The 20,748-nt window shown below is 42.5% G+C and overlaps 1 protein-coding gene across 2 annotated transcripts in view; it reads left to right on the top strand.

Moving 5' to 3' along the window:
* The window catches only part of LOC115152813 (forkhead box protein N2-like), a 53,901-nt gene extending 33,799 nt beyond the window's left edge, over positions 1-20,102 (top strand). For both annotated transcript variants that reach the window (XM_029697647.1, XM_029697648.1), the window contains exons 3-5: positions 8,928-9,102; positions 11,843-11,914; positions 16,000-20,102. In XM_029697647.1, the coding sequence (XP_029553507.1) occupies positions 8,928-9,102; positions 11,843-11,914; positions 16,000-16,466 (714 nt within the window). In that variant the 3' untranslated portion in view covers positions 16,467-20,102. The remainder of the gene's footprint in view (positions 1-8,927; positions 9,103-11,842; positions 11,915-15,999) is intronic.
* The last annotated feature ends 646 nt before the right edge of the window (positions 20,103-20,748 follow it).

The raw sequence follows: 20,748 nt of genomic DNA on the forward strand, positions 1-20,748 counted from the left end.
AACGAAAGCAAAACATGAGATTATGTCAGCAGAGTACCCAGCCAGAAATAATCAGACACCCATTTTTCAAGCTAGCATATAATGTCACAAAAACCAAAACCACAGCTAAATGCAGCACTAACCTTTGATGATCTTCATCAGATGACACTCCTAGGACATTATGTTATACAATACATGCATGTTTTGTTCAATCAAGTTCATATTTATATCAAATACCAGCTTTTTACATTAGCATGTGACGTTCAGAACGAGCATACCCACCGCAAACTTCCGGTGAATTTACTAAATTACTCACGATAAACGTTCACAAAAAACATAATTATTTTAAGAATTATAGATACAGAACTCCTTTATGCAATCGCGGTGTCCGATTTTAAAATAGCTTTTCGGCAAAAGCACATTTTGCAATATTCTGAGTAGATAGCCCGGCCATCACGGGCTAGCTATTTTGACACCCACCAAGTTTGGCACTCACCAAACTCCGATTTACTATAAGAAAAATTGGATTACCTTTGCTGTTCTTTGTCAGAATGCACTCCCAGGACTTCTACTTCATCCACAAATGTTGTTTTGGTTCAAAATAATCCATAGTTATGTTCAAATATCCTCTGTTTTGTTCTTGCGTTCAAGACACTATCCGAACCGTGACGCGCGGACGCGTATCGTGACAAAAAATTTCAAAATATTCCATTACCGTACTTCGAAGCATGTCAAACGCTGTTTAAAATACATTTTTATGCGATTTTTCTGGTAAAATAGCGATAATATTCCCGACCGGGAAACCCTGTTTTCGTTCAAAGACTCAAAATCTAAAATGGACTCTTCACATGCACACGCGCGCCCGTCTCATTGTTCTCAGATCGACCACTTACCAAATGCGCTACTGTTTTTCAGCCTGGGGCTGCAAAGTCATCATTCCCCGTTCTGGCGCCTTCTGAGAGCCTATGGGAGCCTCAGAAAGTGTCACGTTACAGCAGAGATCCTTTGTTTTCAATAAAGAGAGTGTAGAAGGCCAAGAAATGGTCAGAGAGGGCACTTCCTGTACAGAATCTTCTCAGGTTTTTGCCTGCCATATGAGTTCTGTTATACTCACAGACACCATTCAAACAGTTTTAGGAACTTTAGGGTGTTTTCTATCCAAATCAAACAATTATATGCATATTCTAGTTTCTGGGCAGTAGTAATAACCAGATTAAATCGGGTACGTTTTTTTTATCCGGATGTGAAAATACTGCCCCCTACCCTAGAGAGGTTAACCAGAGATTGAAAAAAATCAAATACTGTAATACCATTTGGTGAAATGTGCTTTGTGGCAGCCAGAATGGGAAAATAAACTAAAAATGTTTTGTTGTTTTTTTGTCTTGAAGACGACCGTTATTTTGCTTTGACTCTAGTGTTGTATTTGTATAGTGCATTCGGAAAGTATTCAGACCCCTTGACTTTTTACACATTTTGTTACGTTACAGCCTTGGATTAAATCGTTTTTTTTGCACTCAATCTACACACAATGCCACATAATGACAAAGAAAAAAGTTTTTTTCCCTTGACTATTCTACTGGGGCTCCCGAGTGGGGCAGTGGTCTAAGGCACTGCTACAGTCCCTCGTTAGATTCCAGGCTGTATCACATCCGGCCGTGATTGGGAGTCCCATAGGGCAGCGCACAATTGGCCCAGCGTCGTCCGGGTTTGGCCGGGGTAGGCCGTCATTGTAAATAAGAATTTGTTCTTAACTGACTTGCCTAGTTAAGGTTAAATAAAAATACCAGTCCTTGCCGCTGAAAAACATCCCCACAGCATGATGCTGCCACCACCATGCTTCACCGTAGGGATGGTGCCAGGTTTCCTCCAGACGTGACGCTTGTCATTCGGGCCAACGCGTTCAACCTTGGTTTCATCAGACCAGAGAATCTTGTTTCTCATGGTCAGAGTCTTTAGGTGCCCTTTGGCAAACTCCAAGCGGGCTGTCATGTGCCTTTTACTGAGGAGTGGCTTCCATCTGGCCACTCTACCGTAAAGACCTGATTGGTGGAGTGCTGCAGAGAAGGTTGTCCTTCTGGAAGATCACATCCCTGACCAAGGCCCTTCTCCCCGATTTTCTTAGTTTGGCCATGCGGCCGGCTCTGGGAAGAGTCTTGGTGGTTCCAAATGTCTTCCAATCAAGTTCTAGAAACATCTCAAGGATGATCAATGGAAACAGGATGCACCTGAGCTCAATTTTGAGTCTCATAGCAAAGGGTCTGAATACTTATGTAAGTAAGGTTGTCTGTTTTTATTACAGTTGAAAACATTTAGGCCTATAGATACATGCGCACACTTCTTTCCAGCGTGAGCGTTATGTTATACAAATACAGTGCCTTGCGAAAGTATTCTCCCCCGATGGCATTTTTTCTATTTTGTTGCCTGACAACCTGGAATTAAAATATATTTTTTTGGGGGGGTTGTATCATTTGATTTACACAACGTGCCTACCACTTTGAGGATGCTAAATATTTGTTCTTGTGAAACAAACAAGAAAAAGACAAATTTGAACTTGAGCGTGCACAACTATTCACCCCCCCCAAAGTCAATACTTTGTAGAGCCACCTTTTGCAGCAATTACAGCTGCAAGTCTCTATAAGCTTGGCACATCTAGCCAATGGGGTTTATGCCCATTCTTCAAGCCAAAACTGCTCCAGATCCTTCAAGTTGGATGGGTTCCGCTGTTGTACAACAATCTTTAAGTCATACCACAGATTCTCAATTGGATTGAGGTCTGGGCTTTGACTAGGCCATTCCAAGACATGTAAATGTTTCCCCTTAAACCACTCGAGTGTTGCTTTAGCAGTATGCTTAGGGTCATTGTTCTGCTGGAAGGTGGACCTCTGTCCCAGTCTGAAATCTCTGGAAGACTGAAACAGGTTTCCCTAAAGAATTTCCCTGTATTTAGCGCCATCCATCATTCCTTCAATTCTGACCAGTTCCCCAGTCCCTGCCGATGGGGAAAAACATCCCCAAAGCATGATGCTGCCACCACCATGCTTCACTGTGGGGATGATGTTCTCGGGGTTTTGGGTTTGCACCATGCATAGTGTTTTCCTTGATGGCCAAAAAGCTGCATTTGTCTAATCTGACCAGAGTACCTTCTTCCATATGTTTGGGCAGTCTCCCATATGTCTTTTGGCGAACACCAAACGTATTTGCTTTTTTTTTTCTTTAAGCAATGGCTTTTTTCTGTCTACTCTTCTGTAAAGCCCAGCTCTGTGGAGTGTACGTCTTAAAATGGTCCTATGGACAGATACTCCAATCTCTGCTGTGGAGCTTTGCAGCTCCTTCAGGGTTCTTTTTTGTCTCTTTGTTGCCTCTCTGATTAATGCCCTCCTTGCCTGGTCTGTGAGTTTTGGTGGGCGGCCCTCTCTTGGCAGGTTTGTTGTGGTGCCATTTTCTTTCAATTTTTTAATAATGTATTAGTGGTCGACCGATTTAATTGGCATGGCCATTTAATTAGGGCCGATTTCAAGTTTTCATAATAATTGGTAATCTGCCTTTTTGGACGCCGATTATGGCCGATTACATTGCACTCCACGAGGAGACTTCGTGGCAGGCTGACCACCTGTTACGCATGTGCAGCATCAAAAGGACCTTGTGGCTGCAAGGAGCCAAGGTAAGTTGCTAGCTAGCATTAAACTTATCTAATAAAAAAAACAATCAATCTTCACATAATCACTAGTTAACCACACATGTTTTTTTTATATAGGTTAACTAGCTTGTTCTGCATTGCATATAATCAATGTGGTGCCTGTTAATTTATCATCGAATCACAGCCTACTTCAACTTTGCCAAACGGTTGATTTAACAAAAGCGCATTTGCGAAAAAAGCACAATCGTTGCAATAATGTACCTAACCATAAACATCAATGCCTTTCTTAAAATCAATACATGACTATATGTTTTTTAAACCTGCATATGTAGTTAAAATAAATTCATGTTAGCAGGCAATATTAACTAGGGAAATTGTCACTTCTCCTGCGTTCAGTGCAAGCAGAGTCAGATTATATGCAGCAGTTTGGGCCGCCTGGCTCTTGGCGAACTGTTGAAAGGCCATTTATCCCTAACGAAGACCATAATTAATTAGCCAGAATTTTACATAACTGACAACATTGAAGGTTGTACAATGTAACAGCAATATTTAGACTTAGGATTGCCAACCGTTCGATAAAATACGGAAAGATTCCGTATTTCACTGAAAGAATAAACATTTTCTTTTCGAAATGATAGGTTCCGGATTTGACCATATTAATGACCAAAGGCTCGTATTTGTGTGTTTATTATATTATAATTAAGTATAGGATTTGATAGAGCAGTCTGACTAAGCGGTGGTAGGCAGCAGCAGGCTCGTAAGCATTCATTCAAACAGCAGTTCTTAGCAATGCTTGCAGCACAGCGCTGTTTATGACTTCAAGCCTATCAACTCTCGAGATTAGGCTGGCAATACTAAAGTGCCTATAAGAACATCCAATAGTCAAAGGTATATGAAATACAAATCGTATAGAGAGAAATAGTCCTATAATAACTACAACCTAAAACTTCTGGGAATATTGAAGACTCGTGAAAAGGAACCACCAGCTTTCATATGTTCTGAGCAAGGAACTTAAACGTTAGCTTTTATTACATGCCACATATTGCACTTTTACTTTCTTCTCCAATACTGTGTCTTTGCATTATTTAAACCAAGTTGAACATGTTCATTATGAGACTAAATGGATTTTATTTATGTATTAAGTTAAGTGTTTATTCAGTACTGTTGTAATTGTCATTTATTGCAAATATATATTATTTGGTCGTCCAATAATCGGCATCTGCGTTGAAAAATCATAATCTGTCGACCTCTATAATGGATTTCATGGTGCTCCGTGGGATGTTCAAAGTTTGATATTTTTGTATAACCCAATCCTGATCTGTACTTCTCCACAACTTTGTCCCTGACCTGTTTGGAGAGCTCCTTGGTCTTCATGGTGCTGCTTGCTTGGTGGTGCCTCTTGCTTAGTGGTGTTGCAGACTCTGGGGCTTTTCAAAACGTGTGTGTGTACGTACACACACACACACACACACACGCAGTGGGGGGGGGAAAGTATTTGATCCCCTGCTGGTTTTGTACGTTTGCCCACTTACAAAGAAATGATCAGTCTATAATTTTAATGGTAGGTTTATTTAAACAGTGAGAGACAGAATAACAACAAAAAAATCCAGAAAAATGCATGTCAAAAATTTTATACAATTTGCATTTTAATGAGGGAAATAAGTATTTGATCCCTCTGCAAAACCACCTGGTTTACACACATCTCAGGAGGGATTTTGTCCCACTCCTCTTTGCAGATCTTCTCCAAGTCATTAAGGTTTCGAGGCTGACGTTTGGCAACTCGAACCTTCAGCTCCTCCACAGATTCTCTATGGGATTAAGGTCTGGAGACTGGCTAGGCCACTCCAGGACCTTAATGTGCTTCTTCTTGAGCCACTCCTTTGTTGCCTTGGCCGTGTGTTTTGGGTCATTGTCATGCTGGAATACCCATCCACGACCCATTTTCAATGGCCTGGCTGAGGGAAGGATGTTTACACCCAAGATTTGACTGTACATGGCCCCGTCCATCGTCCCTTTGATGCGGTGAAGTTGTCCTGTCCCCTTAGCAGAAAAACACCCCCAAAGCATAATGTTTCCACCTCCATGTTTGACAGTGGGGATGGTGTTCTTGGGGTCATAGGCAGCATTCCTCCTCCTCCAAACACAGCGAGTTGAGTTGATGCCAAAGAGCTCCATTTTGGTCTCATCTGACCAGTTGTCCTCTGAATCATTCAGATGTTCATTGGAAAACTTCAGACGGGCATGTATGTATTCTTGAGCAGGGGGACCTTGCTGGCGCTGCAGGATTTCAGTCCTTCACGGCGTAGTGTGTTACCAATTGTTTTCTTGGTGACTATCGTCCCAGCTGCCTTGAGATCATTGACAAGATCCTCCCGTGTAGTTCTGGGCTGATTCCTCACCGTTCTCATGATCATTGCAACCCCACGAGGTGAGATCTTGCATGGAGCCCCAGGCCAAGGGATATTGACAGTTATTTTGTGTTTTTTTCCATTTGCGAATAATCGCACCAAATGTTGTCACCTTCTCACCAAGCTGCTTGGCGATGGTCTTGTAGCCCATTCCAGCCTTGTGTAGGTCTACAATCTTGTCCCTGACATCCTTGGAGAGCTCTTTGGTCTTGGCTATGGTGGAGAGTTTGGAATCTGATTGATTGATTGCTTCTGTGGACATGTGTCTTTTATACAGGTAACAAGCTGCGGTTAGGAGCACTCACTTTAAGAGTGTGCTCCTAATCTCAGCTCGTTACATGTATAAAAGACACCTGGGAGCCAGAAATCTTTCTGATTGAGAGGGGGTCAAATACTTATTTCCCTCATTAAAATGCAAATCAATTTATAACATTTTTGACATGCGTTTTTCTGGATTTTTTGTTGTTGTTATTCTGTCTCTTACTGTTCAAATAAACCTACCATTAAAATTATAGACTGATCCTTTCTTTATCAGTGGGCAAACGTACAAAATCAGCAGGGGATCAAATACTGAGATCATGTGACACTTAGATTGCACACAGGTGGACTTTATTTATTTAACTAATAATGTGACTTCTGAAGGTAATTGGTTGCACCAGATCTTATTTAGGGGCTTCATAATAAAGGGGTGAATACATATGCAGGCACTACTTTTCCGTTTTACATTTTTTCAAATTTTTTGAAAGAAGTTATATTTTTCACTTGACCAATTTGGACTATTTTTTTGTGTATGTCCATTACATGAAATCCAAATAAAAATCCATTTAAATTACACATACAAAACGCCAAGGGGGTGAATACTTTTGCAAAGTACTGTATATACTTTTTAAAATGTGTACTCAAATAAATCATGTGAGGTACTCGAACTGTCAAAAAAAGTAAAATGCCAATCCCTAATGCTGACACTGCAGGGTGAGATTGAGACGATGGACGTCATCCAGTGGGTTTAAAGTTGTCCCTTGTGGCTCAGTTGGTTGAGCATGGCGCTGGCAACGCCAGGGTTGTGGGTGCGATTCCCACGTGGCCAGTGCTGTAAGTCGCTCTGGATAAGAGGATCTGCTAAATGACAAAAAAATAAATATTAAAATTGTGTTCAAATTAGCTGATAGTATCCTGCCTCTGAGATTCTTGGCTGTGTGAAAGTGTCATGAAGAATCATTGGAGCGCTATACTGATATTGTGTAGTGGCAGAGGCAGTAGTGTAACATTGATAATGTGCTCACTCTGTATTTGCAATCAACGGCACGGTGCATCAACGGCACCAACAGTACTGTGGCACAGTGCATCACAGTGTGAGCCCACCTGTCTGCTGAGCTGAGAGAGCACAGCAGAGCGATCAGCGCTGGTTTCAGATGATACACTACCTGGTGGTTTGCGTTGCCATGGTGACATTTCCTCCTTCCTGTCTGCGTGCCAGCTGGTAATCTGAGTCAAGGTTATATCCCTACTCCTCTCGCTTCCTCCTCCTCCTGGGCTGAAAAAGAACCGTTTACACACTTTCACACACACACACACACACACACACACACACGTACAGATGTACAAATGTGAACATATTGTTTAGCATCATGTAGATGTGTGTTGTCTCAGTGGTAGTTCATGAACCTGCATATGGGATATATAACAACGTCTTGGCTCCAGTAGGGAGGTTCTACAAATGCAAGTCACATAAAAAGGACTTTCCCAGTACGTATAAAAAGCTAAACTCAGTCCAACCCTATAATAAGCCATTTAAGGGCGGCATGGAATGTTTATTGACAGTTTTCCTCCCATCATGCAGTTCACCCAGCAGGGCCTGGATTGGTGACTGCATTATGAGTCATTATGGCAGCTAGAGAAACTAAAGCCCTGGTGAGGCTACAGTGAGAGTCAGCCATGCAGGCAAAACAGCTGTCTGCTGCTGCCTATCAAGAGGTCCTGTATGGCTTAGTTTATAGAGCATGGCACTAGCAATGTCAGGATTGTGGGTTTTATTCCCGGGCCACGCATGTGTGCATGCATGACTGTAAGTCGCTTTGGATAAGACTTTGGATAAAAGTCACTTTGAATAAAAGCGTCTGCAAAATGGTATTTATTATTATTATTGTTAAGCTTAGTCATGAAAACTTTGCCAGAGTCTTGTGGTATTACAATGAGATACTACCGTAAATTCTGTACTATAAGCCGCAACTTTTTTCACACAATTTGAACCTCGCGGCTTAAACAATGACGCGGCTAATATATGGATTTTTTTCCCGCTTTCAATTTTTTTTCTCTCCAATAAAACACATTTTGTGACATGCTCAGTTTTTTGGCGGCATGAAGCTTTCATTAGACCAATGAAATTGCCGAACGGGTTAAGGTCAAACAACTTTTTTGTTTACGGTTTAGATTAAATCGAGCGCTCTCAAACTTCCCATCATTCTGATTACGGTAGTCATTTTGTCACCCTCATCATGGCAAAGACACAGAGAAATGCATATGATGCAGCTTTCAAGTTGAAGGCGATTGATCTGGCTGTTGGAAAAGGAAATAGAGCTGCTGCACGGGAGCTTGGTCTTAATGAGTTGTTACAAGCCGTGTTTCGTTAAAGCCTGTGTAAAGTTCATTTGTTTCAATGTACCGGTAGGCACCTGCGGCTTATAGACATGTGCGGCTTATTTATGTTCAAAATAATATATTTTTTAAAATTCAGTTGGTGCGGCTTATATTCAGGTGCACTTAATAGTCCGGAAATTACGGTATATGAATATATCCACTAAGAAATGCTCAGTTGAAACTTTTAGCTACGGTGTTCCCCAAATGAACACCACCCAGGTCAGTCTTACTGTATTTTCTAATGTAGTGTGTGATGTTTATTTCAGCTGAATGGTAAGGGTTCTCTGTGGTGTGTGGACCCAGAGTACAGGCCTAACCTGATCCAGGCCCTGAAGAAGCAGCACTTCCCTGCAGCACATGCCTTCTGCACACCGCCTGCCTCCACACCGCCTGCCACCTCACCCCATAGACATCTCTTCCTTCAGGGCTGCTCTCTCAAAGGTGAGTCCTACCCCCCCAACTCAACTTGCAAGAACACTTTTAGCACTCATCTGTTGTTCTTGTGATGCTCTAACAGAGGCTCCAGTGGACAAGGAGTAGGTGCAGCAAAAACCAGCGAACCTTTACACAACACACAACAACTCTTTCAAAAAAATTATATATATTTCACCTTTATTTAACCAGGTAGGCCAGTTGAGAACAAGTTCTCATTTACAACTGCGACCTGGCCAAGATAAAGCAAAGCAGTGCGACAAAAATAAACACAGTTACACATAATCTCTGCTGGTGATCACACCTCAGATTCTCTAGAAATGTGATTAATATTAAATTAGATCCAGTTTCGGCTGTCTTCCTGCATGTCATTTCAAATTCACATGGTTGTTGCCTCTGCACATTTTCGTCATGCAACTTTGGCCGACAAGACATTCAACATAACCATCCTCTCATCTTTAATAATTAGAATCCATAGCGGCCATCGAAGGCCTTTAAGTTACTATAGCGGCCGTGAATAGTCTTGTTTTTCTAACAATATAATCTGTGTCAATATCGCAAAATGTACTTGCTAACAACCTGTTGTCGTATTTGCGTGGCTGTCATCAACCAGATGTCAAGGTGAGTAAAATAAGTCAACGACAGATATATGTTTGGTGCAGTCAATGTTTGATGCTGTGAAAGTCCTCTCATATCATTTTAACTTGGTTGGTACAGGCGAGCACATCAGCGGTGAAGCTCGAATGATTGCTCTGTCTCATCAAATCAAATCAAATGTATTTATATAGCCCTTCGTATATCAGCTGAAATCTCAAAGTGCTGTGCCTAAAACCCCAAACAGCAAGCAATGCATGTGAAAGAAGCACGGTGGCTAGGAAAAACTCCCTAGGAAAAACTCCCTAGAAAGGCCAAAAACCCAGGAAGAAACCTAGAGAGGAACCAGGCTATGAGGGGTGGCCAGTCCTCTTCTGGCTGTGCCGGGTGGATATTATAACAGAACATGGTCAAGATGTTAAAATGTTCATAAATGACCAGCATGGTCAAATAATAATAATCAGAGTAGTTGTCGAGGGTGCAACAAGCACGTCCGGTGAACAGGTCAGGGTTCCGTAGCCGCAGGCAGAACAGTTGAAACTGGAGCAGCAGCACGGCCAGGTGGACTGGGGACAGCAAGGAGTCATCATGCCAGGTAGTCCCGAGGCATGGTCCTAGGGCTCAGGTCCTCCGAGAGAGAGAAAGAAAGAAAGAAAGAGAATTAGAGAGAGCATATTTAAATTCACACAGGCCACCGGATAAGACAAGAGAATACTCCAGATGTAACAGACTGACCCTAGCCCCCCGACACATAAACTACTGCAGCATAAATACTGGAGGCTGAGACAGGAGGGATCAGAAGACACTGTGGCCCCATCCGATGATACCCCCGGACAGGGCCAAACAGGCAGGATATAACCCCACCCACTTTGCCAAAGCACAGCCCCCACACCACATGGATAGTTGCAGTGTTTAGCTGTATATATTCTGCTAACTAGTTGGTTGTTTTGTTGTAATTCATATGGAGAAAGCCCAAGCTGCATGCTATAGCTAGCTAACTAGTTAGTCTGTCAGACAAGAAAAGTTGTGTAGTGGTACATTTTGGCAGCGCTCACAAAGCGTCAACCTCAGCTGTCATTTTCATGAGCTAGCCATACAGACAACCAGCTAACTAGCCACTGAAATGAAGGCTAGAGTAGTTTTTGTTTATCTGTTGGGTTTAGGTTATGGTTTGTTAGGTTGACATTGCCTCATTTTCCTATTATTTGACAGCTTAGCGGTCGTGTTAGGGTAGTGGATGCCAGCGCAGTGGAGCTCATTTGATGAGTTGGATATACGTTTACATAGCCAGCTAACAAGTTGCTTGTTTTGTCCTGTTTCCCTGATGCAATTAATTTGGAAACTGTCCCAGCTTTGTAACTAATCAGCGAACATTAGAGAAAGAGAGGGAGAGGTGAACGAGCTGAGACAAGGCAAGAAGGGCCTATGCCATCGAAAGGAAAATAAAATTCGACATACCAATTAGGATCTGGCTAAAAAAATACTTGAATCAGTTTTTAGAACCCATTGCCCTTTATGGTTGTGAGGTCTGGGGTCCGCTCACCAACCAATAATTCACAAAATGGGACAAACACCAAATTGAGACTCTGCATGCAGAATTCTGCAAAAATGTCCTCTGTGTACAACGTAAAACACCAAATAATGCATGCAGAGCAGAATTAGGCCAATACCCGCTAATTATCAAAATCTAGAAAAGAGACATTAAATTCTACAACCACCTAGAGAGAGAAGTAGTTGTAGAATTTTGATAATTAGCAGGTATCGGCCTAATTCTGCTCTGCATGCATTATTTGGTGTTTTACGTTGCTTTATCTTGAACTCAGTAATCTACAGCAGCATTCTAGAATTCTATTGGGGTCTAAAGGGTTAATTGTCATTTTAGTCATTGTTTGATTTCAAACCAGAGGCCTCAATGTAGATTATTCGGATCTGAATCCTCTTCTTTCTCCCCCCTAGCCTCTTGTTTGGTAACCTTGACTACAGAGGCCCTGCTGATAATTCTCCAATCCTCTCGGTGATTAGAAGTCATTTAGAGAACCTGAAGTGTGGTATGGCGAGAGCCAGGAAACGTCCCTCTAGCCCCTCCTTGACTGGCCACACACACACACACACTGGCTATTTCACTGACCTCCATGCATGTTCTCTCCTCTTCCAGAGTCTGACATAGATGCTGCCACTGCCATGATGCTCTTAAACGCTGCCCCTGGCCATCACCACGCCAACCCATGTAAGAGACCCCACACCATGCCTCTTCCACATCTCTCTCTGTCTACACCTTTTAACTACTACTCAACCCCCTTCTCTCTCTCTCTCTACACCTAACTACTTCTCTCTCAGTTTAAGGGCTTTATTGACATGGGAAACACATGTTAACATTGTCAAAGCAAGTGAAGTAGATAATTGTTATTGTTTGTTTCACTTTTGTTTATTAAGAGTAAACATTACACTCACAGAAGTTCCAAAAAGAATAAAGACATTTCAAATGTCATTATGTCTACATACGGTGTAACGATGTGCAAATAGGACAAAAGGGAAAATAAATAAACATAAATATGCGTGGTATTTACAATGGTGTTTGTTCTTCACTGGTTGCCCTTTTCTTGTGGCAACAGCTCACAAATCTTACTGCTGTGATGGAACACTGTGGAATCTCTCTCTGTCTCTCTGTGTGTGTCACCCACCCGTTTTCACACTTTCATCTTTCTTTTTGTTGCTTTTGCATCCCTCACCCAGCATCTATCCACCCTTGTAACACACATCCTTGTCTCTCCATTGATTCATATATGCACTCAAAGCACAGTTGAAGTCCCACTCACATATTGTCATTCTAAGCCAGACAAGGTTGCATATAGAATTCTCTTCCTGTGAATAACCGGAAGACTTAGAAGGCGAGCACACCATCCACCGCTTCCGAGCATATTACTCGCCAATGTCCAGACAACAAGGTGGATGAAATTAGGGCACAAATTGCCTTTCAGAGATTGTAACATTCTCTGTTTCACGGAAACATGGCTCACTCGGGATATGTTGTCAGGGTCGGTACAGCCACCCAGTTTCTTCACGCATCGCGCCGACAGAAACAAACATCTCTCTGATAAGAAGGGCAGGGATGTATGCCTTATGATTAACGACTCATGGTGTAATCATAACAACATACAGGAACTCAAGTCCTTTTGTTCACCTGACCTTGAATTCCTTACAATCAAATGCCGACCGCATTATCTACCAAGAGAATTCTCTTCGATTATAGTCACAGCCATGTATATTCCCCCAAAGCAGATACCTCGACGGCCCTGAAATAACTTCACTGGACTCTATGTAAACTGGAAACCATATATCCTGAGGCTGCATTTATTGTACCTGGGGATTTTAACAAAGCTAATCTGAGAACAAGGCTTCCTAAATTCTATCAGCATATCGAATGCGTGACACGAGCTGGTAGCATTCTAGATCATTGCTACTCTAACTTCCACGACGCATATAAAGCCCTCCCTTCGGCAAATCTGACCATGACTCCATTTTGTTGCTCCCAGCCTATAGACAGGAATTAAAACAGGAAACGCCCGTGTATGGTCTATCCAACACTGGTCTGACCAATCGGATTCCACGCTTCAAGATTGCTTCGATCACGTAGACTGGGGATATGTTCCAGGTAGCCTCCGACAACAACATTGACGTATACGCTGACTCGGTGTGCGAGTTTATTAGCAAGTGCATCGGTGATGTTGTACCCACTGTGGCTATTAAAACCTTCCCTAGCCAGAAACCGTGGATTGATGTCAGCATTTGCGCAAAACTGAAAGCGCAAACCACTGCTTTTAATCATGGCAAGGCGACTGGAAACATGACCGAATACAAACAGTGAAGCTATTCCCTCCGCAAGGCAATCAAACAAGCAAAGTGTCAGTATAGAGACAAAGTAGAGTCGCAATTCAATGGCTCAAACCCGAGACGTATGTGGCAGGGTCTACAGTCAATCACGGATTACAAAAAGAAAACCAGCCCCGTCGTGGACATCGTCTTGCTCCCAGACAAATTAAACAACTTATTTGCTCGCTTTGAAGACAATACATTGCCACTGACACGGCCCGCTACCAAAGCCTGTGGGCTCTCCTTCACCGTGGCCAACGTGAGAAAAACATTTAAACGTGTTAACCCTCGCAAGGCTGCCGGCCCAGACGGCATTCCTAGCCGCGTCCTCAAGAGCATGCGCAGACCAGCTGGCTGGTGTGTTTACGGACATATTCAATCAATCCCTATCCCAGTCCGCTGTGCCCACATTCTTCAAGATGGCCACCATTGTTCCTGTTCCCAAGAAAGCTAAGGTAACTTAACTAAATGACTATTGCCCCGTAGCACTCACTTCTGTCATCATGAAGTGCTTCGAGAGACTAGTCAAGGATCATATCACCTCCACCCTAGACCCACTTCAATTTGCTTACCACCCCAATAGGTCCACTGACGACGCAATCGCCATCACCCTGCACAATCCCATCTGGACAAGAGGAATATCTATGTAAGAATGCTGTTCATTGACTACAGCTCAGCATTCAACACCATAGTACCCTCCAAACTCGTCATTAAGCTCGAGACCCAGGGTCTCGACCCCGCCCTGTGCAACTGGGTCCTGGACTTTCTGGCGGGCCGCCCCCCGGTGGTGAGGGTAGGAAACTACATCTCCATCCCGCTAATCCTCAACACTGGGGCCCCACAAGGGTGCGTTCTCAGCCTTCTCCTGTACTGCGTGGCCATGAACACCTCCAACTCAATCATCAAGTTTGCAGACGACACTACAGTAGTAGGCTTGATTACCAACAACGACAAGACGGCCTACAGGGAAGGAGGTGAGGGCCCTCAGAGTGTGGTGTCAGGAAAACCTCTCACTCAACGTCAACAAAACAAAGGAGATGATCGTGGACTTCAGGAAACAGCAGAGGGAGCAGCCCCCCATCCACATCGACGGGACAGTAGTGGACAAGGTGGAAAGTGAAGTTTCTCGGTGTACACATCACGGACAAACTGAAATGGTCCACTCACACAGTGTGGTGAAGAAGGCGCAACAGTGCCTCTTTAACCTCTGGAGGCTGAAGAAATTTGGCTTGTCACCTAATGCTCAAACTTTAAGATGCACAATTGAGAGCATCCTGTCGGGGTCAGCGGAGTCAATCACCACCTTCCGGAGACACCTGAAACCCCACCTCTTTAAGGAATACCTGGGATAGGATAAAGTAATCCTTCTAACCCCCCCCCCCCAAAAAAAGATTTAGATGCACTATTGTAAAGTGGTTGTTCCACTGGATATCTTAAGGTGAATGCACCAATTTGTAAGTCGCTCTGGATAAGAGCGTCTGCTAAATGACTTATATGTAAATGTTAAATGTGGGGCTGTATCACTGCCTGGTACGGCAACTGTGCCGCCCTAAACCGCAAGACTTACCAGAGGGTGGTGCGGTCTGCACAACGCATCACCGGGGGCAAACTACCTGCCCTCCAGGACACCTACAGCACCCGATGTCACAGGAAGGCAAAAAAAGATAATAAAGGACAATAACCACCCGCGCCACTGCCTGTTCACCCCACTATCATCCAGAAGGCGAGGTCAGTACAGATGCATCAAAGCTGGGACCGAGAGACTGAAAAACTGCTTCTATCTCAAGACCTGTTAAACAGCCATCACTAACAGACTCAAATCTCTGGCCACTTCAATAAATGTATTTAATAAAGGTGTCACTTTAAATAATGCCACTTTAATAATATCTACATATCCTACATTACACATCTCATATGTATATACTGTATTCTATACCATCTACTGCATCTTGCCTATGCTGCACGGCCATTGCTCATCCATATATTTATATGTACATATTCTTATTCATCCATTTACGTGTGTGTATAAGGTAGCTGTTGTGAATTTGTTAGATTACTTGTTAGATATTACTGCACAGTTGGAACTAGAAGCACAAGCATTTCACCACACTCGCATTAACATCTGCTAACCATGTGTATGTGACCAATAAAATTTGATTTGTTGTATTTTCTCCCATGTCTTCTCATAGTGTTCATTCGACTAGACACTTCTGCCACTGCTGTTGCCATCAATTGTTATGAATGTTAATTACTGTTGTCTGCTGAACAGAGACACTGCCTAGCCCGCCGCTTATTTGATTAAAAACACTTTCGTCTTTATCACATAACCTACTCCTACTGCCCTGTTGCATCCTGAAACGCTCTTTCTTTAGTGTCAGGATGTTCTCCTCCCTCTAAATCTCACTCTCCCCCTCTCCTCTCTTCTTTCCCTCCCTGTCCCAGGTGATCCAGAGAGTCCCCTGGACCTGACCCAGCCAGACTTGATCCTGGTGAGCAGCGATCCTAACCAGGACCACAACTACAGCAGTATGGCCCTGCAGCGCTGCTCCTCCCGCTCCTCCTCCTCCTCTTCTTCCTCCCTCGATGATGGAGGCCCCTCCCCCGGCCATGCCCGCCACAGACCCCGTACATGCCGCGCCGGCAGTGAGGGTTTCCATAGCGACGAGGACGACTCCGACCTCGGGGACCGGGACGAGAGAGGCGGCCGCCCCCGGCCTGCTCCTCGCCGCTCCTCCTCTTCGGTGAAGCACCCGGCGGGTAAGAGGGCCCGTAGGGAGCTGACAGTCAACCCAGAGCTGGATGAGGAGCTGAAGGAGGCGGCCGGGTCTCTGCTCCACCTGGCTGGGATCCGTACCTCCATGGACCTTAACAAACGCAGTGCCAAGAGCAAAAAACTGAACAGGAAATGAGGTTGTCATACTTTCCTGCCCTTGCCGTCAGACTTCTGCCCCTGTAACCCCTGACCCCTGATCTGATCATGTGGTCTTGGTTGACGATGGAGGCCCCTTGGTCTTGGTTGTGCCTCCTCCTTTTCTGGTTGCTGATTTTAAGCCTGTTTTTGGTTTGACACATGATGAGATGGGATATCCCTCACTATCCAACACAACAAATGGCAATAGTATCATTGACACAGGAGAACAAAGCCATATTGAGACTTTTGTAACTGGGGTGTATCAGGTGTGTGGGTCAGGGTAAAACTGGGGTGTTTGAGGACTACTGAGAAGAACCATCACAAAACTGCTTGTTGTTTCTGATGGCTTCGCTGCAGATCCTCACAACTCAAATAATGTTTTGGGGGATGAAAGACGGGAAAAAGCTGAAAGTTTTTCTAACTCAAAGCATTGCATGCTTCCTCAACCTGTATCCTCTTCCAAGTGAACCTATTTCTAAGAGAATGAGTGCATGTCTCTAACAAACTAACCTCTCCTCATGTTGAAGTCACTTTCTCCGTGCTGAAGATACCACTATTTTTTGATAGGTGACAACCTTGGTCTGGAATATCTTCCAAAGAGAGATGCAATAACTTAAACCACTTTTTATATTATTTTTCACTGTTGGTATTTTTTCCTGGGTTGATGACGCTACTGCTGTCTAAAAACAACAGATTAAAGTAGTGCGGCTGATCGTAAACACGGAGTAGAATGCTGGACTGGGTCCATGTCAGGATTTAATACCAGAGAGTGGAAACGTAACCAAGGGAATGTTGGAACTCTGCTACTGCCATGGTGGGCAGGGGAATAACATAAAGGTGGCCGACTGCTCGATCAGGAAGAGTCCACTCTAGTCCTACTCTGAGAAACAGAATTACATTGAGATCTGGAAGAGTCCACTCTAGTCCTACTCTGAGAGAAACATAATTACATCGAGATCTGGAAGAGTCCACTATAGTCCTACTCTGAGAAACAGAATTACATTGAGATCTGGAAGAGTCCACTCTAGTCCTACTCTGAGAAACAGAATTACATTGAGATCTGGAAGAGTCCACTCTAGTCCTACTCTGAGAAACAGAATTACATTGAGATCTGGAAGAGTCCACTCTAGTCCTACTCTGAGAAACAGAATTACATCTTCATTGCATTAGAACCTACTCCACTTCATCGCTCTTCCTCTGCTGACCCCTCTAATTCTGTCATACATTAATTATTTGTGTTTAGTGTGTAAACTGAGAAATAACATTTAATATATTCTATCCTGTCTTGTCCTATTCTATCTTATCCTATGCAAGGTGTAGTGTAGACTAATCTGGCTGAAACTAAGCAAATGTTGTTGTAACCATAGTGATACCAAGACAATGCGCTTGGCATGAGGGCACTCACTGGCAGATGTGCTGCTCAGTTTTCAATCATGTAATACTAGTCACACCTACTCGAATATTTGTATTCAGGCCAAAGGGAAGATAAAACAAAGATGTTAAAATAATGTTGTCGTGAGGTTAGATGGACAATGTTGTGAGAGACTGTTATTGTACTACTGCCCCTCCTGAATGTTGTTGGCTGACCCTGTGGCAGAGTTCAGACTGTGGTGACAGAAAGAGGCTTTGCTTCGTCTTGTTCCCCATTAAGGAAACACGGAGGGCAAATTCAGGAAGTGCACCACTCTTTTCTCCGCTGTACAGTAATGTGTTTAGGGCCATTTGATTATATCGAGTTCAGTGACGGAAAGTACAGGATGTGGAAACAGAACTTGTGAAGTGATGAGGCCAGACTGGTGCTCTTTGGGGCTTGAATGTGTTAACCTGCATTAGTAAGCAAAATGCCAATATGCCCATATGATTAGAATAGCTTTTAGTTGGTGCACTGCAGTACAGTGTACTGTCTTCTGTCATGAGCCAACTTAAGTGCAAGTTAGGTTTCCACTTGTGTTGTATCACAGGAAATAATGTTAAATTAAGTCACGTTGGTAAGTATAGATTGTATGCAGTGCCAAACATGAATTTGTGTCACAGAAGTGGAACTACCAAGGCCATTGCAACCATCTTCCTCTTCTCACAGCATTTGTGACTGACAGTAACGTTGTTGCCCCTGTTTTTTAGAAGCCTGCCAACAGGAAATGTAGGAGAACTCTGACCTAGTCTGATATTCAGTTTATTTAGGTGGTTCTGGAATGGGAATCACCGTATTCTTTGAATGGGAATTTTGTTCTTAGAACTAAACTGCAGTTCTCCTAAATAAGATGGACATGGAATACACTGGTCTTATCTGGCTGTGAATAAACGAAGAACAAATTAATGGTGACCATTACATTTATTTATAATTAATTTATAATGGACTATTGAAAGGAACTTCTATCAAATAAAGGTAATTTGAAGTGAGTGGAAAGGTTACTTCCTCTCTCCCCTCTGGAAAATCCTGTTGAGACTTATTTAGTTTTATTTTCTAAATGATATTTTACTGCCATAGACCACTATTTTCACTATGTCTTATAGTGTGTCTGAGAAAGTACTGTATATTGACAATGTATATTGACAATATATATTGTCTTTCGAGCGGGTGTTTTTCAATTTAACCATTATTTTCCAATGTTTTGTTGTTGGATAAAAGACTATTGATTAACATTGATTCTGAACCATTTTTTTTGCCAACAGTGATGTTGTACAGAGAGTCACAGGTAGACATTTCAGATGGCATTCCCTATCTTGATAGGGAAAGTTGATTTAATCATCATAAAGGCGTTGAAGTGTATCTGAATTTGTACTGTTTATGTTTAGATAATATTCTGACTGCACTAAGTAGTCAGACCATAGATATTAGTTGGCACCCCCTCTCCATGTTAGGATCCTGCCACCATAGATGTCACCTACACTTACTGAAACTAAAAACCCACATTTCTGAGGGTTGCCCTGGTGTTAGTCTTGGTACCCCATGGACTTGTGTTTAAACTTAGATAGTTCATGCTGTTGCCAGAAGAAAGCTCTTATCAGACTCAACATGAAGATGATCCTGAGTCTCTCAGTAAGTTTGTTTTTTTATACTGAACAAAAATAATGCAATATGCATTTTTACTGAGTTTGTTTATAAGGAAATCAGTTAATTAAAATAAATAAATTAGGCTTATCTATGGATTTCACAAGGGTACAGCCATGGGTGAGCCTGGGAGCCAGGCCCAGCCAATCCGAATGAGTTTTCCTCCACAAAAGGGCTTTATTACAGACAGAAATACTCCTCAGACGAATAAACACGATGAGGCACCCTAGGGGTCTGTATCGTCACCAATAATGTTCACTTGACACAGTGACAGATTATGCTAAACTCAAAGCTACAAACATAGGATGCTTCATTGTTTGAAAATGTGTTGAGTATTGATAATGCGTTTTTATTTTCTCATTCAGTTGCAATTTATTGATTATGATAAAGAGTTTTGTCGCATTGAACTAACTAAAGCTGCCGACCCAGTATCCGTCAGTCGTCTGCCATGTCTGTTAGACAGACTTTTTGGTTTTTGTATGCTAACCTCTAATAAAAATGTTTATAAAGTTTATTTTCACCAAAGATATGCAATTTGCATTATATATGGTATTACAAAATAAAGAAAATCTTGTTTTATCATTTTGGGTCTGTTTGTTTTTCAATTGTTAACGTTTACTTCGATGAAATGGTCAAATTATAAAGACATCTGTCTAATAAAAGGATATACAGTATCAAGATAAATCTAATTTCCGCATTACCACTGACCAAAAATCCTAAATGACATGGGTGCATTTGAGGAAATTATTATGCATTCAAAAACCTACACGTTTGAACAACCAAAAATGTGTGACAAAGTCCTTGGTTATGAAATTCCCAAAGTCAAGGGATCATGCTTTATTAATGAAATGTTGATTAACATCCCCACCTGCTGTTTAGAGCAGGTAATGACTAACCTTAAACGTAAGGGAGGTCAGAAGTGACTTGTAATGCAAATAATTATAGGTCCCATTGTCCCAAGGGACAAATGTCTTAGTCTGTAACATATTTTATTTCATACTTCAAAGCTTTACCCCATTTGACCACTATATGCTAACTATGTTAAAATTGTCCAAATAATGAATTTCTACAATAAGGAACTCGGCCCTTTCTTGTGATAGTTACACATCAGGCAGTGCATTGCTCATGACTGCCAATTTAAGGCAAAAAAGAAACTTCTGCAAGGAATTCTTTACAATTATAAAATAAAGCATATCCTACATCCAAGAGTTCCTCTTGGTATGCCATT

The sequence above is a fragment of the Salmo trutta genome, chromosome 18, assembly GCF_901001165.1.
Source record: "Salmo trutta chromosome 18, fSalTru1.1, whole genome shotgun sequence".
NCBI classification, from domain to species: Eukaryota; Metazoa; Chordata; class Actinopteri; order Salmoniformes; family Salmonidae; genus Salmo; species Salmo trutta.